Genomic DNA, 27,601 nt, shown 5'->3' on the forward strand with positions numbered 1-27,601 from the left:
CTGTTAAATTCAAAAACAACTCATTTATTACCATGTCTTTATAAATGTATTACACAAATACATTGAAGTCAAGTGGTTAATTTGAGAGCTGAACAGTCAAAAGCCTAAAGCTATTGGTTAATCTTTGGTGTCTGTGTGAACGCAACTACTGCATGACAATGTACAATTGGTATTCCTCACTTTGAAAATAGAGTCCTCAAAATAACCACAACTCATTTCGCAATTTTTAAAAAAAAATCAATTAATTTATAACTCTTTCTAGTCCAGATTGAACAAACAAATCCAATTCATGTTAAAGACAAGGAACTTGAAGCTTTGTACAGTTTAATTTATGACTAAAATGTACAAAAAAAAAATCTGGAGACCAGACAATCACAAATGTTAGACTCTTCACAGATTTAGTCAGACTTTTCAGGTACTTTTTTGACTTCATTAGTAAATAAAACTATAAAGTAACAACACTTTTGATAATGTGTTTGAAAGGACTCAAATGAGTTTCCTTTCTATGCAGTCAACATATTCTGAGAAAGAGAAAGCAACATAGATCAAAATGACCTCAAGTTTAAAATACATTCCACATGATCAGTAGTATATTCTAACATTAAATCTTTCAAATGGACACCGGTTTGTAATGCATAAAACTGTAAATACAACTTGACATGCAAAAACACCAAAAGGTATAGTTATGATTTCTATTTTGTTTTAAAAAAGTGAAATGGGCAAACAATTAAAGATTGTAAAAGGATTAACAATTGCATTTCTGCAGTTAGGGATTGCCATTTTCAGTACTGTCAACCCAAGACATTTGAGAGCTTTTTATTAATAATTCTCATTACCCACCTTCCTCCTCATGTTTTCATACAGTTGCCAGGCAATAGTTTCACAGACACCAGCAACTTTGTGTTTGGCTTCAACAGTAAGCTATTCAAGTTTGATAAGTCCCTATCCTCACCCAAGGTCGACAAGTGATAATGAGCAGGAAAGCAGGTTAATTTTCCTCAACCAATTCAACTGCTCTATGGTCAGTTAAAGTTTCCAATTGCTGACCCCACAACTAACATTTTGCACAGAAAACTAAATGCAGAATGAAATTGGGCTTATTTGAAAACCCTTAATTCTGGGAAGATGCATTTTTAAAAAGAAAATCAAAGACTTGTGGAACTAGCTGGTATGGACCTCAAGAAACCTGAACAAGGCTCTAACTTTGAAAATCGCTGCTCTCTATTCTGAGTCAATATCAATTGTTTTGATGCTGTCATTCACTGGGCCTGCAGTGTTATCTCAGTTTCTTCATATACAAAATAACAGCAAATACAGAGCAACAGCCATCTGATGGCAAATGGAACATCCAAAACAATCTTCAACTGAGTCAGTGACCATGTTGCACAATGCCCATCTTCACCCCCTCCCATATATATTTACATCAAACTTGCAGATATTTTTTTTTTTAAATGTACAATGAAATAACTCAAGGAAATCAGAAGTTTTGGAATTACACAGCAGGTAAGAATGAAAGTCAAAAGGCAGATGGAAGGTTAGATCTAATGACGGTCCCCTAAAACGCAAGTTTATACTTCTGTCAGATGAGGTCTGACCAGCTCTACTTTACCACAATTACTCCTTTTTAAATATCAAATGTTCAACTTTTGCAGTTCATGTTCATCAATAAAAATAACTCAGAAGATTTATGGTCTGCCTTAGTTAAAAGACAAACAGCAAGTTACCTCATATGTCTGAAACAAATTCCATGCTCTCATAATCACTCCTAACTTAATGATCTCCTCCAGGCTGCAGTAGCATTTTTGCACATTTTGCAAAGTATAGTACACAAGTATATTTTTCAAATTTCAAACAATAATCACTGAGTGTTATGAATGTAGTCTGATGAGGAATCATGCATCAAAAGTATTGTTGGGAAACCCCCTTCTGCAATGCAAAATCTACGTCTATGCAAAACTCGATAGTCTTGTCTTAAAATGTTTAGTGTTCACACGGAAAAAGAAAACGGTTGGCTAGAATTAAATAGCATTTTGCCCCCCAAGTGAATGAAGTATATGCTGAAATTGTAAATCACTTCGTTTCATTGGATTTTTGAAAAAAAAAAGTGAAATTCGTCAGCAAATGGAATTAACAAAGTACCTTTAATAGATTAAAATAACCCAAGGTGCTTTAAGCAGGGGAAGAATCAGACAAACTCTAGTTTGAGCAACTTCAACATATGTCATTCTCCACCTCAATATGCCAATTCCTCACTGGGAAGACAAATGGAGAATTAATGTCCCACGTCTTCACCCAAAGCAAGAGGGCAGGAAGGAGGAAGCAAATGCCAATTCTGTGATGTCTCTATAGTGGAAGGCAGGTGCCACACTAAAGTGAGACTGCAGATACACTTCTCAGTGTAGAGAAAAAAAACAAGCTAAGATGGCCTACTACATACACTCTTGCACATTGTCATGCATGTGCTTTCAGAGTGGCACTGGCACAAGCTTTGAAACAGTTCATTCTCCAGGTCTGGTGCTTCAATAATGCAAAGCAAAATGTGGATAATAAGTACTGCTTTCTCTTTTCCTGAACCTTCCTTTGTATACAGTTGCAGAAACCTGTCCCAACTTGCCCATCTTAAGCTTTCATATATAGCCGAAAGCCAGGTTTTGGCTTGTTCCAAGTAGTAATTAATAATTCAACTGTACTTGCTGCCTATCCTTCTAACAGCGAAGTTCCCTAGGAATTAAAATGAGGCAACATTGGTATAGTTATTATTTTTGATCTGGGTAAATACTTGAAATCTCTACTGCACAAGAGATTTGCCAAGAGAAAATGCCAAATTCCAAGCCCGAGAAACAAATTTTGCTGGGTTTGTTCATTTTTGTATCTCAGAGGAAATTTCAAACTTTATATTGGCAAGTGTTGCATTACAGTTGCAGAGAGTTCAACATAGAGTGGGTGTGCATTAATGCGCAAGAAACAAATGAAATGTAAATAGAAGCAGGGACATGATCAATCCTCAAATTCAGGGATTTTCTCAGCTCCTAAAAATATGCAATCATTGTAACAACAAAAGCAAAAAGCATTGTACTATGTTGGAAAATAATTATTTTAGACAAAGTGTCCAGTTTAAATTGGATGAGAAAATTCTGGCTAACTCAGAAACCTGGACTGTCTAGGGGTGGGAACTGACAGGCAGCCTCCTTTCTCGACAATTTTGAGCAGCAATGGCAAGGAACATGAATTTAAAAAAAAAAAACTGGTCCAGATCATCTCAGTCCACACATCCATCTAGTCAGAAGAGTGTACTGGAAAGTTGTTGAAATGGAGTGCAGTGGAGTATGATTATAAGCAGTGAAGTGCATGAGGAAACACAGAATCTTTCATCACAGTCCAATTCCAATGAAAATCGTTTCGACGAGAATAGATTTCCCCCTTTCCCAGCAGGGTGAAAGAAAACTTGAAAACCATGATTATTTAACAACACAAAAAGTTAACTTTTTTTAAAAAAAAAATCAATTGCAAATTCATGGACAGGAAAGTAAAATCCGAAGGAAATAAAGTCACAATAATTAATCCTGATTATATCCTAACTTCTCAGAAAAAAAATAACATCTCTTAGAACTATATTACTATCCCATGTCCCAAAATCAATAACAATTTATTTCCTCGTTATTGCATAGCCAAGCAATACTTTTTTTTTCAGACAGGGATGTATTTAACTGAGTACAAAAACTGCAATACATTCATTCATTTTTTGCAAAGAGCATTACATTACACCTGTATACCCTTCAATTGTGAAATCTATCTGCAGGCACTTAGATACAACGGTCATCCACCTTTTATTTTTGGTGCAGATTATTTTTAATCAGTTTTCATATGTTATGACACTTCCAGGGCAAGTGAAACTTGAACTATCTGCCCAGAAGGTAGGGTTGGTACCAGTGCACCACAAGACCCATCCACCCCTTTACAGTATATGCAGTGAATAAAGTTTAAGTAATTCATTCAAACCCATTCACCTGTTAAGTTTTACTTTGAGTTTTTGAAAGTGATATCAAGACTGCTAAATGGTAAAAAATGTTGTTATTTCACAATTGGTTTCAGCAACAAGAACTCCATGCTCAGTTCCAGCACAGTTTGGATGCAGAGTATAGAACCATCCATCTGTCTCACAATACCTGCTAACCCAACACCAAACAGCATAGTGTGATATTTTCACATACGAGCCAACTCGATGACCTAAGAATATCAAATTTTAGTGCAAAGTTATTGGCCACTTTCTACTGAGTTCTGCATCAACTGTGCTGCCCAAATAAATGTTCAACTATGTATCTGTCTGGCAGTGCAGACAAGAGGAAGAATCATTTCATCTAGTGTGCAATCCAAATCGCAAAGGTAAAACAAGAATGTAATTCAGGGAACCACTTAATTTTAACCTCTTTTCTCAAACCTCTTCACCAACACAATAAAAGTAGCTTTCAACGGCTTGCATTGACTGAATCAGGCTGATAGGTGGCACTTATGGAAAAGGTGGAGTCTATGACACAAAAGTGTTTAAAATGTTTCAGGTGACAACACCACAAATGAAAGTGTTGTGCAACAAATCTAAAGAGATCAGGCCAATGTAGTGTTTATGGGCACTTAGCTTAATAAAAATAAGTCAGCCTTGAAAACAGATTCACATATTCAGAAGATACAAGATAAAGACTGTGTCAATACGACAATATGCACAGGAACTTTCACACACAGTACATTATTGTACAATTCAATACAGAAGTAAAAAAGGTTAGTTCCACCAATAGATTTTCCAATGGCTATGTAGTACAATCTATGGTCTGAAATGATTTTAAGAAAACTCATCCTAATACATTGTTAAAAGCACGAGTAGCCATAAATATAGCTATTTAACTGCAAACAATTCAGATAAATAAAAAAATCCTGTAACATAGAAGATCAAATTAAAACTGCAATTTGATTTGTAATAAAAAAATCTCAACTAGAATTATACAAATCAATGGATGAAATTTAAATAGTTCAACATTGTAAAAAAAAAGAAATGTGCATCATTCATCCAACAGGTTTAAACGTTTTGTTGTCTTATTTGCTTTCCAGCCTTTTCTAGCCAAATACATTACAACACAAACTTTACCCAAGCATCACTCTATCCACTTCTGAGTCCTTAAGACATATCAACAAAAACAAAAGAAGCAATTTTGCATACTTGAAAGAGATCAGCACCCAGTAGGTTGTAGGTTCATGTCCTAAACCAAATTCAGCACAAACATTCCAAACTGACAATGCAGTGTTGCTGTAAGGAAATATGGTGAAATCGTACTTCCAAATCAGGATGGTAAATGGCTCGGAGGGCAGTCTGCTGCCCTTGTCCTTCTATACCGATTGTGGGTTTGGAAGGTGCAATCTAAGAAACGTTGTTGAATTTCTGCTCTGCATCCTGCAGATGGTCCACATTGCCGCTACTGAGCATTGGGGGCAGACCAAGTTGATGTTTGTGGGCTGCTTGGTCCTAGATGGCATCAAGATTCTTGCTATAAGATGTACCAATCCAGGCAGATGGAGAGTATTCAATTAGATTCCTAACTTGTGCTTGGTAGATGGTGAACAGGATATGGGGAGTCAGGAAGTGTGTTACTGGCTATAGGATTCTTGCTGTTATAGCCATTGTATTTATATGGAAAGTTCAGTTCAGTTTTCTGTCAATGGAAACTCCTAGGAGGTTGATACTGCGGGTTCAGTGATGTAATGCTATTGAATGTCAAGGGGCGATGGTTAGATCATCTCCAAAAAGGAGATGATCATTACCTGCTATTTGTGTGGCAAGAAGGCTACTTGGTGAATTTTCATTCATAATTTCCTTGGTATCAAGATTACAGAAGAAAATATTGAAAGAAAAGTACATTTCATTTCTCAAATATAAAGTGTGAACATCAAGTGCTCCTAAAAATAACAGAGAAGCACAACAAACCTGCAATGACAAATATATCTCAGAAATGCAATGCTTAATGGAACAACATAAATGTTTGATACCAATTATCCTGTGGATTCTCAAAGATACCCAATTAAAACAACTAACCTGTGAGCTGTTACATTAATGACCTGCATACACAAAACATTACTCTCTTAGTTTATCTTGTATGGAAATCTTATTAGCAGACTACATCACCCAGCACTTTCATATTATCTTCATTACATACCTTGAAACTTTCTTTGCAAATAATTCTAAATTCTATTATGTACCTTTTCCTTCTCATTTCTTTTGCCATGCTTCAATTATTGAAAAATGACAAGCTCCTGATATAGATGTTTACAACAAATAACATCAAACCTATCAAGTATTTTCAGTTATTTCTCCATGACAAGGTTAAAACAGATGAGGTAATCTATTTGGTGAAACTTAATTCAACAGTCCAGCAATCCTGACACTCTCCACTGTAGAATCCAATTGCATTCTTATAATAATTACAGGATTTTGCTGACATTACACTATTTGGAAGTCCATTGTCCACATTGGTCAGTGTTTGTCATGAAAAAGAATTTGCTAACAGTCCTAAAGTTAAATTCAATAATTTCAATAGCCCACCTACTCTCCTCGACCCAGGTCTACTTTCAATGAACTGTTAACAACCCTGCATGCCTTCATAAGATTCTATAGCTTCCTTGTCGGCCCAAACGTCCTGTCTTTCAGCTCCAAGTCTTCCCTCATAACTTGGACTCTGTCACTAGGAAGACAAGCAGGAGGCTGGAAGAACACTACACGCTAGGGAGCATCAGGAGGTGGAGAAGTGAACATTTCGGGTGTAATCATTCTTCTCACTGTCACTAGGTAACAGACTTACAGCTCTTCTCCATGTTGTCTTCGTACTGAATGTCTCTACCTCCTCTTGATAACTAGAACTCTGAGCAATATTCCAGTTGTGGCCTGACTACAACTCTATATAGTTTGATAACTATATTATTTGACTTATTTCCACCAATATGTAGCTTTACATTCTATTTGCACTGTCAATTGCTGCTTAAGACTAATGATTTCTTTGATGATAAATGGAAAACTACGGATTATCGGGTCTAAGACACCAACACAGAAGGCTGCTGTACTGACTCTGAGAATTTGTATAACAAATTGTTTGGATTTCTTTCCTCCTCTCTCCCCAAAGCACACTTTTTCTCCCTGAAAGCAATCACTAAGTCTGACTGAAACACAATACAAATTCTTCAGTAGCTTCAAAAAAAGTGACAATCCTTTTCATGAACATGCAGTCAGCAAGTTTTTCACTGCTGGAGAAAACCAGTCAGTCAGTCATTCATCACCTATACTGAAGATTTTCTGTTACTGATCACTGCAGAGTAACTGGAAGTAGGAGCAATTCCAGACTTTTGTCTTAACTTGGAAACATTCAGAATCATCAAAATACTTCAACCTATTCTCTTGCGTAGAAAAAAAAAATCTGATTTAGAAATTTCTTGACCTTCATATGGTGCATTTAAAGCTGAGGCACAAGCAGAACCATGACTGTCAATATTATAAAGGTCAAGTTCAAATTTGATTACCATTCAAATCAAATGAAAAAGTATTAGGCAGCATTATGATTGCCATCTAACCTAAATGGATACATCCTAAAATAAATGAAGTTGATTACATGCACATTCAATTGTGTTTCATTGATAGACTTTTTTCTTGTTTCAATGCATGCTATAAATTGGCTATTGCAATAAGTTCATTAATCAAGATGCACATAAAGAAATCAATTAGGGATTGATGTGACTTGATGTAATGTTAAACTGAGCTACATAAAGAATTTATAAAGTTACTAAACTTGGATACTCCAGCATAAATCAAAATCAAAAGATAGGCTAGTAGAAAATGTCTGCCACTAGCATAATTAATCGTTTCTGATAGACCACAAGACAAATATTTCTGAGATGAATAATCTCAACAATAAGTGCAATTAAATCTTAATATAATTCATCCCCCACTGTTTGACAGAAACTAAAAGGATAAGAAGCATTTTACTGGGAACAATAATTACTTGTAAAACTTATGCAACAAATAAAAAACAAAGATGGATCCATGTCAATATAAAATGTTATACTAGTGATGAGAATTGTTTTTGTCAATTAGAGTTTGAACTGTCGCGAATCCTAATCTTTTCTCTTGCTTGAACATCAAAAATATTGCAGGGAAAGAATTAACTCTTTACCACAAGTCTTTTCACATTAGCTGATTAAGAAAGGAAATTATCAGCCAATTTTAAAGATTGGATTAACTTGAAAAACAAAATATATCCTGGAATCCTAGAAATTTATTCACAACCACTGTCAGCTGAACTGAATAGTAAAATTTCACTATAATTTAGGTTGGGGTTGAGGAATTCTGAATCACCAGGTTATGCCAAGCTTTCAGGAATGTACAAATTTGAAGACTGTGTACTTATTGAGTAATTGGTATAAATTCTGCTTTTCTGAGAATAGGTGCATGCAGGAGTAATACTGATGAAGAGCACTTGCTATGAGATCTTCAGGCAATCAAAAACAAATGGTAAAGTCAAGCTTCCAGAGTTTAATCATGGCATGGTGCATAAAAGCACATGAACTAATCTTTTCACTGCACAGAAAACCATATAAGGAACTCCTTTTGATTCCTTTACCAGATCGAAAGATGATTTTATAACAGGATGAACAAACTGAGTGGGCATTTCTTTAAAAAAATGAGTTCACGTGTACAAATCAAATAATAAAAAGAAAATTTTAAATTTGGGTTGCTGATTAAATACATGCTAAAAGCTGCATAATGAAAGAGGATTTGTTTGAATGGATAAGGGATGGCATTTTACATATAAAAAGAAATCCTCTTTCAAATCTTCATCCTGTCTTGAAGACAGCCAAGTTGTCAATCTTTATGCATGAAATGGGGATGACATGCGGTAGGAATAGTGAGGAGAGAGAAGGGAAAATCACAGGCAAACCCAACGTTACTCTCAAGTGATGGCAAGGAAAGTGCAAGTTTCATCTAAAAGTTACTGAATAGTGATATACAGCAGCAAAACAGGGATGTTGTGACAAATTGTAGCACCTTTTACTACTGTCTTATGTAAGATCAGCTGACTCAGCATACGCTAGCATCAAATCTTCATAAGACTCGGAACAACACTATGATATTTGAATGTGCCTTGCTGATCATCTAAAACTGGAGTAGAAAAATGTTAATTATTTTAAAAAGGTCAAAGATTACAGTAGACTTCCCCAATAGTACTGTAATGAAAGAAAGTGTATCCCATAAAACAAGGACACCTGTCATTAACTACAATCTACTATACATTATTCATTAGAAGCTTCAAAACTACCTGGTGAAAATATAGAGATTTAAAATGAATAAATATGGAAAATAAGTAGCAGACAAGTTAATATCTGAGAGATTAACATTTTGGGCAGAAATCACTCAGAGGGAGAAGTTCACTTGAAGAGAAATGTTGAAAATGAAAAGAAACACAAAGGCTGAACTTTAAAAAATATAAATAGACAATCATGAAATTGATCAGTACAATCAGCGTTTAAAAGAAAAGACTGATCGTAGGTTCAGCAAACTGCTGCTCAATTTCATAATCTTGTGTGTCCATTTTCAACCATGTGTGTTTTCTCTAAAACTCTGTAGTAATCTAACCTGCTTCAGAAGTTCATATGATTCATTGATTTTATCTGTACAAATAAAAAGATTGAAAGCAGAAGTAACAACAGCCTTAAATTTAATATATAAAAATGAAACAGAAATAGACTTGGATTCTACTGTCAAAATTTGGCAATGTTAGTAATTTAAAAAGTGCAAATGAAACCATCATTGACACCACAACATAGTGATCAATCTCAGATGTAGCGCTTACATTAAACACGTCTTTCTGCAAATTACATCAAGATAATCCTATTTTCTTCCCCTCTTCTGCACAAATAAATGATTAAAGGGGATTATCTGCAACTTGCCAAGATGGAACTTCTGTGCTGCTGTGAATCTTTGCTGCTCTAAAAGCAAATATTACATTGTTCAATTAATGTGACTAACTCTTTGGTAGCAAGAGCTGAAATGGTGTTTACATTTAAATATATGCCATCCTTACTGTTAAGAGTACCGATACTTTATTTTTCCTGTAATCAAGTTCAGTCGTAAAGTGGTGAAAAATTAACCAATAGTAAAGTGAAGCTAGTGCTGAAGGTTTGCAAACACATAACACACCGGTTAATCATTAGTCTTGTTGCCCACAGTTAGTTCAAGGATCATAGTCAATCTTAGCTTCAGTTAGCAGACTGGCACATATTTTCTTCAGCTGAATCTTACGAAAAAAGTACTTTATAGATTTGTGTCTAGCATCAGTTATGAAAAGAATCGTTAAAAATGAAAAAAAAAAACTCAATGGATGGGATATTGTCAGCTGAATGGGGGTCTCACTCATAGAATTGGTTCTCTGATAATGAGGCCTGATGGAACCAAGTGTCCTTAATGCTCTCAGATCTTCTGCACTTTGAGATACCCAATAGTTGAAATTCCACCTCAAAATTGGTAACCAGAATGTACTGCAGGGACACTGTTGGCAGTTGGCACGACTACATCTAGAGGCTTAAGATCATCATGGTGCCACAGGCCAAAAAAACGAGTGGATCCAGACTGGGGTCTTGTGAGGGACAGGCAGTTGGAGGCAAGAGCAAGAGCGTGATTTTTAGCCACCATCACCCTAGTCAATGCCAGGTTCCTTGGTTGGGGATAACCCCACCACCAATTCCGTTCACCCTCAGGAGACCCTTCCCCAAGTTACAATAAAGCTTCAATGGGATCAGGGATAATGGGTGACAAGTGGATCATTAATCAATTGAGTTTATATCATGTGTTACTGGGAATCTTTTTCTAGTCCCTTGTGCCCTTTGGGGAGGTTTGGCTGCCACAGAGAGACTGACGCAAAGACTCTCAAACAACTAAATGAGCCCAGCCTACATGTTTCTCATTATAATGGGTTACATTAAATCTTACCCAATTTGTAGCTACAGACTCTTAACATTATAGAATTTCAGTACAGGACAATAATGTTTAAGTTAAAATAAAAAAAGCATAACAGAGGGTCCTCCATTAAAACTTCACACAAACTTTACTGCAGTAAACGACAAGTCCAAATGGAAATAGAATTTTTAAGATCGTTTGGCTGTGATCAATTTGCAGTTCACAGTACTGCGCAGAATTCTTAAATTTCAGAATTTAAATAAAGTTGATGAACTTGAGTGCTGCAAACTCTGTTGCCTTTTACAATAATGATAAATTATAAAGGAAATGTTTAGTTACAACAAACTGAACAAACAGAACTACATGAGCCTCTCTTGCAATATTACGATTAAATAGAACAATAAACTGGTACTTATGATGATAATTTATAATAGACCTGTCAGTGTTGCTGAAAGTTTTATTTTCTTCAATTTGAAAATGTGAGAAAGGCTCATACCAAAGCATTTATGTCAATCATAATGGGGGGCAGATGGGGGGGGGGGGGGGGGGGGAGAAAGCAAGGTGTACTCCGAAGCTACAATTTGGAAATAATAGTTTAATGTTGATACAGTCTCATCTCTTTAGCAGAATACTGTCAAAGTCCATACTTGAATGCCAAACACATGCTAACCAGATGTATTTGTATTAATTCCATGATAAACAAACAATTTAATTACATGAAGCATAATTTAGAGCTGGTGTGGAGGGTGTTGCGATGACAAATTTTGCCAATGGCAGATTCTAAGGAAATCTTAATTCTTAGAACCTGGCATAAATAGAAAGGCCACTAAGTCGTCCACCCTCCTGCTTTGAACTCTACCCTTTCCTGAGTATATTCTATGGAAACACTTAGTGTAATGCTCCATTTGATGGGTCACTACCTTTCACCATTACATTAATTTATTATACAAAATACTTATTTACTACAAATCGGCCTCAACATTATGTTTGGCTCATGATTCTGAAAGATACATCTTCCCTGATGTCAATTGCTGTCACTACTAACAAATCAGTCTTTCACTCATTTTCAATTTACTGTAATTTTGTTTTTAAATTATCCATACTTGTTAAGCAAGTCCAAAGTGGAGACAGTTCAAAATTACTCATCATATGAAGGGTGACTTAAGATGCAAGAGTGGTTGTGCTGTATTACACCTGTTCTTCTGTTCTCTAGTATAACTAATGTCACCATCTTTTGATATAGCTCAGTGCTGGAAGCGAACTAATTTCATTCTCAGAGATAGCATTTTCTTCCTTTTCTCCTTAGTTTTAGTTCACATCGTTCAGAACTCTCATTTGTTCTCTACCTTTGGTGTGGTCACAGTTCAGGGTTTCTAGAATATCACTGTGCATCCAACACTATAATGGGACACTATATTCCTACAGTAACAGTTCTGTTCCTTAATAGATGCTATATAAAAATCACAAGATGACTATGAGAACAGGCATCAAAGCATGAAAGAGAATAACCTCTAGACCTGAAAATAATCTTTTGAAGTCATATTGATTAAGACACCTCTGCTTACAGTAGACTCCCATCCATGCTGCTAAATAGGGAGGTGTGACTGACATTCAAACTCCAGCTTTGTCTCCAATCTGCTGGTTGCCTGAGGCCTATTATTTGCAGAAAACCCCAATAATTCCATGAGCCAATTACTTGTAAGCCCATGCTGACTGATCCTTGAGCTACAGGATATACCTTGGGCCTTAACTAGTGTAGAAACCACATTCAGCATCATCCCTGTGCTGGAAAAAAAACTGATTAAAATGGTCATTCTTCATTTCCACTGAACCCAGTCAATCAAAATGGTTGAACCGGTGAATGTGGTTCAATTGCCTTTATGATATTACTGAAGCCTCATATATTACTGAATATTAAAAACACATCATAAAGAATCCATTTCAATGCTTGTTTTGGTTCAATGATATTAGGCCAGTCCCATTTAAAGCAATGATTGTGTAACACTGGCAAATTTCCATCATATAAAAAAATATGCTTCAATGTAGCACCCAAGTAACAAGTGTGGTGATTTTTGAAAAAACAAATCTAGGTTTTTACTTTGTTCCATCAGTAATACCAATTTCATATTTTACCTTTCACCTTTCTTATCCAAACCAATTTTCCTAAACTTCCAGAGAATGAAATTGTGCATTATATTGTCATATATTCATTCAGTCCACGCCCATGGCACACTTGCTTCCAAGTTATCTTTAGAGATTAATCTAGTGGAATTCCACATAAATCCGAGACTTGAATCTTAATTTCAGTTGTGTGTCTGTTCGTGGCTCCACAGACTGAAAGCAGTTTTGAAAGTCCTACGGCAAAATTTGCACATGAATGGCCTTTCGAAGGTAGCTGCTGCAAGAGGAGGGGCATGGGTAAAAAGTGTATCTGCTGCCTGTGGGCTACCCGTCTTGTCTGAATTATTTAAGGGTGGTTCAGGTTCAGGAGACTGCTCCTGGGGTGGTACAGGGAGTGGTGGTGGTGGTGGTGGTGGTGGAGGGGGAGGTGGTGGACAAGACGTAGGGCTCCTCACAGGTTTAGAAAATTCAAGGTGGTCTGCTGACTGAGAAATATGGGACTGAAAGTGGCTCCAGAGACGGAAGTTGGTACGGAACGCTTTATGGCAAACGTGGCAAATAAATGGCTTAACAGCGCACAACAATTCCTGATGACGCTCCAGTTGCTTGTGTATCGTGAAGATCTTGCCACATTTTTCACATGGCCAAAGACCACGCTCTCCTTTGCATGTCAGGTCCTCTGGTTCCCCACTAGAACTGTTGGGTTCTGATGTTACATCTTCCAGATGAATGGGATTTGTGGAAACTACATCAGGTAGATGGTTATTGTTACTGCTTGTATTTCTCCGATTAGAAATACTCAAATCTTCAGGAAAGCAAGAAGAATCTTCAGAGTCAACATACATTGGCTCTGAAGAGTCACTGCAGGCATCATATTCTTTTGATGTACTTGGACTGACAATAGCATCCTCTCCTGCTTCAGTTTGAACTTCTTTAGGCAAGACACCATTATGACATATTGGATCCAAATTGGATTTTTCCACTGGGGCCATTGTGTTTTCATTGTGAACTTCAATCTGATGACGCCATATGCTGAAAGATGATTTAAATGTACGTTTACATTCTAGACAGGTTAACTTCTTATACTCGCACTGATTTTCATGCTCCTGTTTCAGTTCTCTAGAGCAGAACCTAAGGCTGCAGTAGCAGCACACAGTCACATTCCTACAGATTCTCTCATGCTTTGTCTTTTCTGCCAATGACGACATTTTGGTATTACAATGCTCACACTGATGCTCAATATTATCTTCACTTACGTTTTCAGTAACAACTTGTTCTTTTGTTTTGAAAGCCCTGTTATAGAGTTTGCAAACAAAGGGCTTCTCACCTGGGTGGGTCTTCATGTGTTGCCTGTAACGTGACAGAAAACGAAACAACTTTCCACATGTAGTACAAATGTATACTCCTTTAGTTGCAGATTTCAAATTTTTCTTGAATCCTTGTTCTGACCGCAGCCCTGAGTAACTATGAGATGATATTTGCCGACGCCGCAACTTGTGAAATAAAGCCTTCTTGATCTCTCTTTCACGCATCATATCATTCAGTTTCTTTTGAAATTTTTCTTCTGGAACTAGACTGGAGCTGGTAGCTGCTGATGGGTTGATAACTACTCCATGTTGGGTTTGGCAATGTGTCCAAACTTTGAAATTGGTAAGAAATCTCTTGTGACAAATATCACATACATATGGCTTATCTGGGTTATGATACATATCGACATGCCGGAAAAGACCTGCTGTGGACCGGAATATCTTGAAGCAGGTCATGCACTTGAACTGTTTGCCAGTTATTGCTGATTCAGACTCTGAATATTCATCTTTGTTCTCATCAGTCTTTGACAGATCAAGATTAGTATCATCTGCTGTCGGGCTTGAACTTTCCTCAAAGCTCTGTGCTATGTTGGGAGAATGCTGCAAAGTTTCTGATTTTTCATAAAGTTTTGCATTTTCAGCCAAGAACCTCCTCTTCACCGGAAGCATTGATACTCTTCTGTTCCTCTCCACATTTTTCACAGCAAAGTCCTTACTGGTAGACGGTGAAGTTTCTCCTACTGTAACCGTAATTATATCAGAAGTATCTGACGCAGGGCTACAGGGCTCGGTTTTTATTTTAAGAGCTGATGGCAGAGAGACAGCATCAGTTTCAGCAGCCTGAGATACATTAAGTTGTCTTGGTCGACAAGACTGATCAACCTTTGGCTTTTCCTTTAGAAGCTGCTGTTTAATGGAGTCTGTAATCGATGGCTTCTGGGATGATGCATCACAAGTCAACTCCAGTGGTTCCCGTTTACAGATCTGTGATCCATAGGTCATTTTCAGATCAAGAGACGAAGAGTAGGAAGGGACTTGGCTATCCATAGACAATGACCTGCGTAGGAGACTCTTCACCAATGGGCCACTGCTAACAACACTTCGGCTGCTAGGTGGCAATCTTCCAGGTTGAACGGTAGGCCCTACTTTGGTGTAATATAGCAAATTACTCTCTTCAGTTTTGCCAGCATTTACCGTGTTCCCAGCTTTTTGTTGGGAATATGGATGTCCTGTAGTTCCATGAAATGAAAATGCGGGTGAAAGTTGTGGCTTGGGTAAAGGCTTTCCGTTTACCAAGAGATCAGTCAGACTTTGCCTCGCCTCAGAAATATTGCCAGTAAAACTTGAAGTGCCATCTACACTCATGGAATTTCTCCTATCGGGCCAAAACCTCATTCTATTTTGATCATCCAGAGATTTGAAAGTTGCATAGAATTTAGTGTTACCTAAATTTCCATGAATATCTTTTAACAAAGATTGTCCTTTATCATCCAAAAGATGAGTTGTATCAGCATCCCTGGACAGAGGATTAGAATTTGCTCTTAAAGCATTCATTAAAGATGAAGACTTAAAACTGTGACTTGGATCGTCCTCAGATGGTCCCTTTTTTTGACTTGAATCCCCTCCCTTTGCTTCAGATTCAGCATTACTTTTATCAAGGTCACTGCGACTCTGACACACAATCACACTCCGTGGCTGGGCACTACTTCCATCTTCACCAACTTTGCCATGCTTCTTGACAGGATTTGGAGCACAAGAAATCTGAGGTGTCTGTGATGGAATGCTGGTCAGAAAAGAGATACCAAGGTTGTCACCAAGAGCATGGACAGCTGAAAGGCTTTTCTTCTCTATGAAGAGGGATGAGGAATAGATGTAATTTAGAATATTCTCAAAGATAGCTGCTTCACAGAGATCCAACTGGAAGACCGACTGGCTTTCATTCTCTTTCTTGGTAAACAAAGAACGGAAATAGTCACTGCTAGCAGCCAAAACATTCTTATGAGCCCGGAATTTATGATCACCAACAATTAGGACAACGTCACAAAGTTGGCCTTTTAGGCGATCCTCGTTAAGTGCACTCAGGAGCGAGATGGCATGTGCTGGATTGATGTAGTGAAGTAATCCTTCCATTGTCTGCTCTACCTGTAAGACAGCAGAATAATGAAGGTCAAAAATGGAGAAATCAATAACAAATGTAAAGAGGATGAAAGCATCAAGATGCTTTAAAAGCTTTAGATGAAGGTTTACAAGCAACAGACATTTGCCCATCTGCATTCCAAGAGCACAGCGAGGTTTGAGACCTTTGTACCAGACAAAAGTGAGAAAGGCAGATGCTGGAAATCACAGTCTAGATTAGAGAGTGGTGCTGGAAAAGCATAGCAGGTCAGGCAGCATCCAAGGAGCAGGAAAAATCGACGTTTCAGGCAAAAGCCCTTCATTCCTGAAGATTTGATTTTCCTACTCCTCGGATGCTGCCTGACTGGCTGTGCTTTTCCAGCACCACTCTAACCTTGACCTTTGTACCAGATACTACTGCAAGACACTTAGTTACCAGAGTTTAAATGGTAAGAGATTGACTCGATAAATCCAAGAAAAATTCGGAAACAGTTCAAATACATTGTAGTCTTTAGCCCACAAAATGTTTAATCGGAAATGTAAGCAAATTCCCCTGCCCCGAGGCTCACATAAATTTATCAGTATTAACTGAGAATTAGTATTTCAAGACATTTTCCCAGTTTGTGCACCAACAACAACGAATAATAACTAGCTGTGGAGAGATTACAATACTGCAAACTAAGCTAGGGGTTTGAATGTATCATAAATCACAGTCCGAGAGCCAACAACCATTACACGACCAAGAAGATCAACTGTTCAATTGAAGGTAAAACTTTTCTGCCAAATATTGCTTGTCATAATGGATATGGGACAGCATTTTGCTGTTTCGGTAATGTAAGAATCCATTCTCCTCGTGTCTGCGTGGGTTTCCTCCGGTTTTCTCAGACAGTCCAAAGATGTGCTGGTCAGGTGAATTGGTCATGCTAAATTGCCCATATAGTGTTAGGTGCATTAGTCAGGTTTAAATATAGGGTACAAGAATGAGTCTGGGTGAGTTACTCTTTGGAGGGTTGGTGTGGACTTGTTGGGCCGAAGGGCCTGTTGCAATACTGTAGGGAATCTAAGAAGTTGTCATTCTTTCGGCACCATCTCTGCCCGCCACACTGATGTCAGGTTCCATGTTGTGCCCACATTTGCCCTGCAACCAGGTGTCCCCGACTCCACTGCTATTTTGACAATGCCAGGAGTCCACACTTCTGGCATACCATGCTGCCGTTGCCTTACCAATGCCAAGAGTCTCTGCTCTGGGCCTACTGCAATCAGGAGTCCCTGTCTCCACTGCTGGGCCTCACCCAGCAAAAACTGAAGTTTTTGTAGCTGTGCTGTTAGAAAGGGAGTTTCAGCATGTTTACCCAGCGACACAGTGAAAGGATGACAAAATGGTTAGCTAGGGTGCCAGGTGAAAAGTTAATGCAGAAAAGAAAAGTTCAAAGTAAAGAAATGAACAATTTCATGGAGAGAGGATTGGCTCCTGGCAGCAGAGGATGTATAAATGGATCTTTGATTGGGTGAGTGAAGTACTGCAGGAGGCCACAACATTTCAGAATTACATCAATGACGGAGATGAGCAAATGAATAAAAATAACATTAAGATAGGTAAGAAGGTATTGTGCAAAGAAGACATAAGGAGGTTACAGACAGATGTAGATAAATTGACCATGTGGGCAAACATCTGGCAGATAGAATATTACATGGGAAAATGGGCAGCATGGTGGCATGCTCGCACTGCTGCCTCAAAGCACCAGGGACCAGGGACACTGTGTGTGGAGTTTGCATGTTTCCCCATGTCTGTGTGGGTTCTGCCCACAGTCTGAAAATAAGCAAGTTCGGTGGATTAGCAAAGGTTAATGTGGGGTTGCAGGGTCGGTGCTATCTCGCTGGGCTGAATGGCCTCTATCTGTATTGTATGGATTCTATAACGTGCAGTAGTCCCTTTGACAGAAAGAATAAAAAAGCACAGTATTCCTTAAGTGGAGAACGATTGCAGAATTCAAAGATGTGTGAGATATAAGTATTCTTGTGCACTAGTCACAAAGTTAGGTTGGAGGCAGGTAATTAAGGCAGCAAATGAAATGTTATTATTCAATACAAGGATTACACATTAAAGTAAATTAGGCTTCAGGTGATACAAGGTCTAGATTAGAGTGGAGCTGGAAAAGCACAGCAGGTCAGGCAGCATCCGAGGAGCAGGAAAATCGACATTTCGGGCAAAAGCCCTTCCTGATGAAGGGCTTTTGCCCGAAACGTCGATTTTCCTGTTCCTCGGATGCTGCCTGACCTGCTGTGCTTTTCCAGCACCACTCTAATCTAGACTCTGGTTTCCAGCATCTACGGTCTTTGTTTTTACCTTCAATGATACAGGGTTAGGGTTAGTTATACTGTGATGTGAGACCATATCTCGAACACTCTGCAATTTTTGTTTCCTTATTTTAGGAAGGATATATACTTGAGGTGGGTTAAAGGAGCTTATGAGATAAGCAGCTGGAATGTTTGGGATGTCCTAAGAGGATAGGTTTGACAACTGTCAAAGTATGGCACTGGAAAAGCACAGCAGGCCAGGCAGCATCCGAGGAGGAGAATCGATGTTTAGGGCATAAGCCCCTTATCAGGAATGTTGGACAACTGATTTAGTTTCCACTGCAGTTTAGAAGAGAGGGGTGACTTGATCGAAAGGTACGAGGTCCTGATCGAAAGGTACGAGGTCCTGAATGTGGAAGGGTTATATCCTTTTGTAGGTCAGTCCAGAACTAGGGGGAATCGGCTATAAAATTATGAGTTGCCTTTTAGGGAAGAGATGAGGAGAATTTCCTTTTCTGCTGCAGAAAACATTGGAGATGAGGTTATTAAATATTTCTAAGCAGAGGTAGATAGATTCTTAATGAGTAAAGGAATCAAAGATTATCAGGGGCAGATGGGAATATAGAATTTGAAACATAAATAGATTGGCATTATCTTATTGAATGATGAAACAGGCTTGAGACAGAATAGTCTATTCCTAATTCATACATTTATGTACGAGAGATTCATAGATTCAAGTAAGGACGGTGTGTGGCTAAGAGGAGAACTTGCAGGTCGTTTTCATATGCTCACTGCCCTCTCATCCCTCTTTAGATGGTATATGAATTTATTTCTTTTTATTCACAGGATGCGGACGGCTAGGCCAGAATTTATTGCTCATCCCTCGTGTCAACCACACTGCTGAGAGTCTGGAGTCACATGTAGGCCAAACCAAGTAAGACTGTCAGTTTTCTTCCCGAAAAGGACATTAATGAACCAGATGTGTTTTCCCATCAACTGACAATGGATTCATGGCCAACATTAGAGACACTCAATTCCAGGTTTTAATTGAATTCAAAATTTCACCATGACAGGCTTTGAACTCAGGACCCAAAACACATCCAGAACAGAGTTGGAGGTTTGGAAAGAGCTGTTGAAGTAACCTTGGCAAATGGTTGCCATGCATCTTAGAGAGAGATGATAGACAATGCTGCCATAGTAGTGGTGCTGGGGAAGGTGCAAGTTTAAAAGTGCTGGTTGGGCGCCTATCAAGCAGTTTCTTTGCCAGTGATAAAATATATAAAAAATGGGCACACAATACTAAGAAATAGTATTTAAATTTTGTTTTAGATTTATTTTGGACTTCAGATTTCAGTTATACAGAAGCAAAATGTGAATGAAGTTGGGAGATCAAGTCAGGATGACCGCCAACAGAGTTAGTTTAGGAGTAACAGATTAATAAGTCATTGTAGATAAGAGTGACAGGTGTGAAGGGAGTTCTAGCAACAACATGAAAGAGGAAACAAAGCACATGCACACAGTTGACTTCAGTTTATTTAGTGCTGAAAAATTTAACTATGATTTATCAACTCAACAATGTTTTCTTCCATGCAAAACATTTATTCTAAATCTTTTACCTTTCTAAAAATTGCTTCTTTATATAATTATCAATTTCAGAAATAATTTCAGATATTTAATTAAAATCATGCCAGTAGGCTACACAATTCACTATTATTTTAATAATTATTTTGTATTCCTCCTTGAATTCCCATCTTCCTAAATCTGTGCTTTGATGTTACTGCTTTAATAGTCAAAGCATTAATCAGTTGTCTAATTGCCATAATTTAAAATATTCTAGCCCCTTAATCTTCTCAGATCCTGGTTAAAAAAAAATCCATCTCTTAATCTTCAGTGAATCAATGAAGTTCAATGCATACGTTAATAACATGACTTTCAGAATATGAATGGCCTGGATAGAGTGGGATGTTGGGAAGATGTTCCCATTAGCAGGACAGACAGGGTGCAGCCCGAGAGGAAAGGGATGACCTTCATTCATGATTGAATGGCAGAGCAGACTCATGGGCTCAAGTGGCCTAATTTCTGCTCCTGAGTCTTATGGTCTTATCTTTTGGTTTGTTGTTCCATACTTCTAGATCCAAAATAGAGGATTAGATTGCTCATCTATATCTTAATTTCTTGGCTTTATTGCTAGTGAACTGCTTACATTATAAGGAAGTTGAAACTTTATTGCTGGAACAGCACAGCAGGTCAGGCAGCATCCAGGGAACAGGAGATTCGACGTTTCGGGCACAGGCCCTTCTTCAGGAATGAGCAGAGAGTGTTCAGCATCCCCAAGTGGAAAATGAAGTGTTGTTCTTTGAACTTGCGTTAAGGAACACTGCAACAGATCTGGGACAGAAATGTTGGTGTAGGAACACAGTGGTGTGTTGAAGTGGAGGCAGTGGGAAACTCTGGGTCATGTTTTACAGACAGAGTGTAGGTGTTCAGCAAAGCGGTCATCAAATCTGTGTTTCATCTCCCCCGATATACAGGAGACCACATTCTGAGCAGTGAATGAAATAAATGAGTTGAGAGAAGTGCAGGTAAGCTGCTGCTTCACCTGGAAGGTGTGCCTGAGGCCTTGGATACTGAGGTTGGAGGAAGTAAATCGGCAAGTAAGTCACCTTGTGCAAGACCAACCCCTTCCCACAAACGTCACTTCAATATATTACCACCTTTCCTGAGCTGTTAACAGTTCTGATGAAGAATCGCCAGACTCGAAATATTATCTTGCTTTCAAAGAACACAGAACATTACAGCACAGTCCAGGCTCTCTGACCCTCAATGTTGTGCTGACCTGTGAAACCAGCCTGAAGCTGAACTAACCTGCATTGTTGCATTATCATCCATATGTTTATCCAATGGCCATTTAAAAAGACATTAAAGTCGGTGAGTCTACTACAGTTGCAGGCAGGGAGTTTCACGCCATTACTACTCTCTGAGTAAAGAAACTACCCCTCTGACATCTGTCCTATATCTATCACCGCTCAATTTAAAGCTATGTCCTCTCATGCTAGCCATCACTATCCGAGGAAAACGTCTCTCTCTGCTAACACTATCTAATCCTCTGATCATCTTTCACATCTCTATTAAGTCACCTCTCAACCTCTTCCTTCTAACGAAAACAGCCTCAGGTCACTCAGTCTTTCCTCAGAAGACCTTCCTTCCATACCAGACAATATCCTCATAAATCTCCTCTGCATCTTTTCCAAAACTTACACATCCTTCCTATAATGTGGTAACCAGAACTGTACGCAATACTCCAAGTGCGGCCACACCATAGTTTCCTACAGCTGCAACATCCTGGATGCTGCCTGACCTGCTGTGCTGTTCCAGCAATAAAGTTTCAACTTTTATCTCCAGCATCTGCAGACCTCACTTTCTCCTCGAAGATTATAAGGAAGTCACAACGGATGTTTCACAAAGTTGGGGCATCAATCAATTACTATATCTATTAATAACGTGGATCACACAATAGGGAGCCATATCATAGTTTTCCAATGATACAACAAATGATGGGTTAAGCGCTGCAGATGGAATTAGATACCCAAGTAATTAGCCAAAGCTACAGCAGATGGCATTTCTGTAAACAACAGCATTTCCTACGTATCCTTCCGGCAAGCTTACTCATGCCCCCTCTTAATTATTCAGTGAATACCAGAATTTGACATCTCAAATTTTAATCTTCCTCCCTCAATTCTGAAGTCCAGATAAGTTACTTGAATACTAAATGAAAAGAGTTCTAACACCAACCATTTTTTTTTTTTACAATTCATTCACCGAATATGGGCATCACTGGTTAGACCAGCACTTGTTGAGTCATAGTCATAGACATGTAAAGCCTGGAAAAAACACTTCGGTCCAACTCATCCATGCTGACCAGTTATTTAACATCAACTGGTCCCATTTGCCAGCACTTGCCCCATATCCCTCTAAACCCTTCCTATGCATATACCCATCCAGATGAGTTTTAAATGCTGTAATTGTACTAGCCTCCATCCTTTCCTCTGGCAGCTCATTCCATACACGCACCACTGAGTGAAGTTGCCCCTTCGGTTCCTTTTAAATCTTTCCCCTCTCACCCTAAACCTATGCCGTCTAGTTCTGGACTCCCCCACCATAGGGAAAATACCTTGTCTGTTTATCCTATCTATGTCCCTCATGATTTTATAAGCCTCTGTAAGGTCACCTCTCAGCCTCCAACACTCCAGGGAAAACAGCCCCAGCCTATTCAGCTCTTCTTGTAGCTCAAATCCTGCAACGCCCTTGTAAAACTTTTCTGAATCCTTTCAAGTATCACAACATCCTTCTGCCAGAAGGAGACTAGAATTGCACACAATATTCCAAAAGTGGCCTAAACAATGTCCTGTACAGCCGCAACATGACCTCCCAACTCCTCTACTCAATGCTCTGACCAATAAAGGAAAGCATACCAAATGCCTTCTTCACAATCCTATCTACCTGCAACTCCACTTTCAAGAAGCTATGAACCTGTACTCCAAGGTCTCTTTGTTCATCAACACTCCCTAGGACCTTACCATTAAGTGTATAAGTCCTGCAAAGATTTGCTTTCCCAAAATGCAGCACCTCACATTTATCTAAATTAAACTCCATCTACTACTCCTCAGCCCATTGGCCCATCTGCTCAAGAACCTTTTATAATCTGAGGTAACCCTCTTTGCTGTCCACTACATCTCCAATATTAGTGTCATCTGCAAACTTACTAACTATACCTCCTATGTTCACATCCAAAACATTTATATAAAAAGTGACAAAAAAGTAGTGGACCCAGCACCGATCCTTGTGACACACCACCGGTCACAGGCCTCCAGACTGAAAAGCAACCCTCCACCACCACCCTCTGACTTCTACCTTTGAGCCAGTTCTGTATCCGAATGGCTAGTTCTTCCTGTATTCCACGAGATCTCACCTTGCTAACCAGTCTCCCAGGAGGAACCTTGTCGAACGCCTTACTGAAGTTTATATAGATCATTCCTAATTGCCCAGGTGGGCAGTTAAGAGCCAACAGCATTGGGTCTGAAGTCACATGTAGACCAGACCAGCAGTTCTCTTCCCTCAAGGACATTGGTGAACCAGTAGGCTTGTATTCTGACAATAGGGTCTTAATATCAGACTTCTATTGATTTCAAATTCCACTCTGTTCAACAGATTTAATTTTACCTTTGTCACCTGCTTTCTCCTCTTTATATATCCCTCCATTTATGTAATAAGTTACCTTAAATTTCAAATATTATCTTAAAATCTTTCCAATTCAATCTAATCCATGTAAACCATTTCCACATTTCTTTTCTCTTTCTTCAAAAGAACTCAGATTAGACAAACACAACTTGATTCTTAAAAATCCAGGCTAAGCATCCCCAATTGACTCATCTTATTTCCGTAGGCTTAGTAAGTTCATTTTGAAACATAGCCTCTAGTAGTTTGCCAACTGCAGAATTACTAACTAGCTTATAAATTTCCTTGTTTAGCACGGTCTCCTCTGAAATTAAAAAAAAAAAAATCAAGCTTGTCATATATAACCAAAGATCACTGAGCCTGGACAAGTGTCAATTCCATATTCCAGTAAACCAATAAAGTGGCTTTGATACACTTTCCCAGTATTCTTTAGCATTTGGTTTTTAAAAAAAAATTCATAGAATTTCCATTTCGAACTTCATTCATCATTTTCTTCAAAATAGACAATTGTAAGTGCATTTATGTGACAATTTCTTTTGAATTTTGGGCATCAAGTCTAAATTCATGCTAAGTCAGCAACAATCAAAATAATTTTACTCTCTCCAAAATGCCTGACTTCCACAATCTTTCTGCTAAGGTACATAGATAAGTATGTACCTGTCAGGCAGGGAGGAAGATACAGAATGCGTGAGCCATGGTTTACTAAGGAAGTGGAATCCCCGGTGAAGAAGGCGGCTTATGTTAGGACAAAATGTGAAAACTCAGTTAGGGTGCCTGAGGGTTACAAGGAAGTCAGGAAAGACCTAAAAAGAGAGCTCAGAAGAGCCAGGAGGAGACATGAGAAGTTGTTGGCGGATAGGATCAGGTTTAACCTTAAGGCTTTCCATGGGTATGTCAGGAATAAAAGAATGATGAAAGTGAAATTAGGGCCAATCAAGGATAATAGTGGGAAATTGTGTGTGGAGTCAGAGGAGATAGGGGAAGCACTAAATAAATATTTTTCGACAGTGTTCACTATAGATAATGAAAATGTTGGCGAGGAAGATACAGAGATACTTGCATCTAGACGAGAAGAGATTGAGGTTCACAAGGAAGAGGTATTAGAAATACTGCAGAGTGTGAAAATAGACAAGTCCCCTGCACCGGATGGGATCTATCCTAGGATTCCCTGGGAAGCAAGGGAAGAGATTGCCGAGCCTTTGGCATTGATCTTCAAATCATCATTGTCTACAGGAATAGTGCCCGAGGGCTGGAGGATAGCAAATGTGGTTCCCTTGTTCAAAAAGGGTACTAGAGACAACCCTGGTAATTACAGACCAGTGAGTCTCACTTCAGTTGTTGATAGAGTGTTGGAAAAGGTTAAGAGATAGGATTTCTAATTATCTAGAAAAGAATAATCTGATCAGGGACAGTCTGCACGGTTTTGTGAAGGGTAGGTCATTCCCAACGAATCTTATTGACTTTTTTGACAAAGTGACCAAACAGGCAGATGAAAGTAACCGGTTGATGTGGTGTATATCGATTTCAGCAAGGTGTTCGAGAAGGTTTCCCACAGTAGGTTATTATACAAAATGTGGAGGAATAGGATTGTGGAAGACATCGCAGTTTGGATCAGTAATTGGCTTGCTGAAAGAAAACAGAGGGTTGTAGCTGATGGAATATGTTCATCTTGGTGTCCAGCTACTAGCGGCATACCGCAAGGATCGGTGTTGGGTTCTACTAGCGGCATACCGCAAGGATCGGTGTTGGGTTCACTGCTGTTCATCATTTTTATAAATGACCTGGATGAGGGCTTAGAAGGGTGGGTTAGTAAATTTGCAGACGACACTATGGTCGGTGGAGTTGTGGATAGTGACGAAGGATGTAGTAGGTTGCAGAGAGACTTAGATAGGATGCAGGGCTGGGCTAAGAGGTGGCAAATGGAGTTTAATGTGGACAAGTGTGAGGACTTGTGACTTTGGACAGAGTAACCGGAATGCAAAGTACTGGGCTAATGGCAAGATTCTTGAGAGTACAGATGAGCAGAGAGATCTCGGTGTCCATGTACATAGATCCCTGAAAGTTGCCACCCAGATTGACAGGGTCGTTATGAAGGCATACAGTGTTTTGGCCTTTAATAAGGGAGGGATTGAGTTCCGGAACCAGGAGGTTATGCTGCAGCTGTACAAAGCTCTGGTATGGCTACACTTGGAGTATTGTGTACAGTTCTGGTCACCACATTATAAGAAGGATGTGGAAGCTTTGGAAAGGGTGCAGAGGAGATTTACTAGGATGTTGCCTGGTATGGAAGGAATGTCTTACGAGGAAAGGCTGAGGCCCTTGAGGCTGTACTCGTTAGAGAGAAGAAGGTTGAGAGGTGACTTAATAGAGACATACAAGATAATCAGAGGGTTAGATAGGGGGGACAGGGAGAGCCTTTTTCCAAGTATGGGAACAGCAAACGAGGGGACACAACTTTAAAGTGAGGGGAGATAGGCATAAGACAGATGTCAGAGGTAGTTTCTTTACTCAGAGTAGTAAGGGTATGGAATGCTTTGCCTGCAATGGTAGTAGATTTGCCAAGTTTAAGTGCATTTAAGTCGTCATTAGATAGGCATATGGACATACATGGAATAGTGTAGGTGGGATGAGCTTCAGGTTAGAGATAAAAACAATGATTGCAGATGCTGGAAACCAGACTCTGGATTAGTGGTGCTGGAAGAGCACAGCAGTTCAGGCAGCATCCAAAGAGCAGCGAAATCGACGTTTCGGGCAAAAGCCCTTCATCAGGAAGTATTCTCTTTGGATGCTGCCTGAACTGCTTTGCTCTTCCAGCACCACTAATCCAGAATGAGCTTCAGATTAGTATGACAGGGCGGCGCAACATCGAGGGCTGAAGGGCCTATACTGCGCTGTAAGGTTCTATGTACTATGCTCTCATGAGTGTCCCGTGTTTTCCAAGACCAAGATGTCAACCTTGATTTGACCACTAATCTGACAGTTGTGGAGTCATGACCCACAGCTTGGAGACAAACACCTAATCTAGGCTGACATTTCAATGCAATACCGGGGAAATACTTTATTGTTTTTTTGGCTGAGGTATTAAATCAAGGCCCCAAGTGATTCTGTTAGATGGTTAGAGAACACAAGTCAAAAGAAAACTATGGTTATTTGTTACATTCACTGCTGTTTAGTTATCCCACAACCAAGGCCTAAAACAGATTATCTGGTCATTTCTAACATTGCTGTCTGCAAATTGACTGCCATGATTTCTACAAAAATAAAAATCATCAGTTTAATGTTCTCTCGTGGATTTTGAAAATTGTGATAGAAATACAATTCTTCCTTTAAACAAAGGTTAGTTAATATGGATGAGCTTGAGGCTCTTTTGGAAATTGGCAGATACGATATTGTGGGGATAACTGAGACGTGGCTTCAAGTGGACAGGGCCTGGGAAATGAATATTCAAGGCTACATGTGCTATCGTAAGGACAGACTGACGGGCAGAGGGGGTGGGGTGGCCTTGTTGGTAAGGGACGATATTCAGTCCCTTGCACGGGGG

General features: G+C 39.0%; 1 protein-coding gene across 1 annotated transcript in view; it reads right to left on the reverse strand.

Moving 5' to 3' along the window:
• The window catches only part of zbtb21 (zinc finger and BTB domain containing 21), a 39,502-nt gene continuing 11,901 nt past the window's right edge, over positions 1 to 27,601 (reverse strand). Inside the window, exon 2 of the mRNA XM_043701387.1 lies at positions 1 to 16,554. Coding sequence (XP_043557322.1) covers positions 13,288 to 16,542 — 3,255 coding nt within the window. The 5' untranslated portion in view covers positions 16,543 to 16,554 and the 3' untranslated portion in view covers positions 1 to 13,287. The remainder of the gene's footprint in view (positions 16,555 to 27,601) is intronic.

This window comes from Chiloscyllium plagiosum, chromosome 12 (assembly GCF_004010195.1).
Source record: "Chiloscyllium plagiosum isolate BGI_BamShark_2017 chromosome 12, ASM401019v2, whole genome shotgun sequence".
NCBI classification, from domain to species: Eukaryota; Metazoa; Chordata; class Chondrichthyes; order Orectolobiformes; family Hemiscylliidae; genus Chiloscyllium; species Chiloscyllium plagiosum.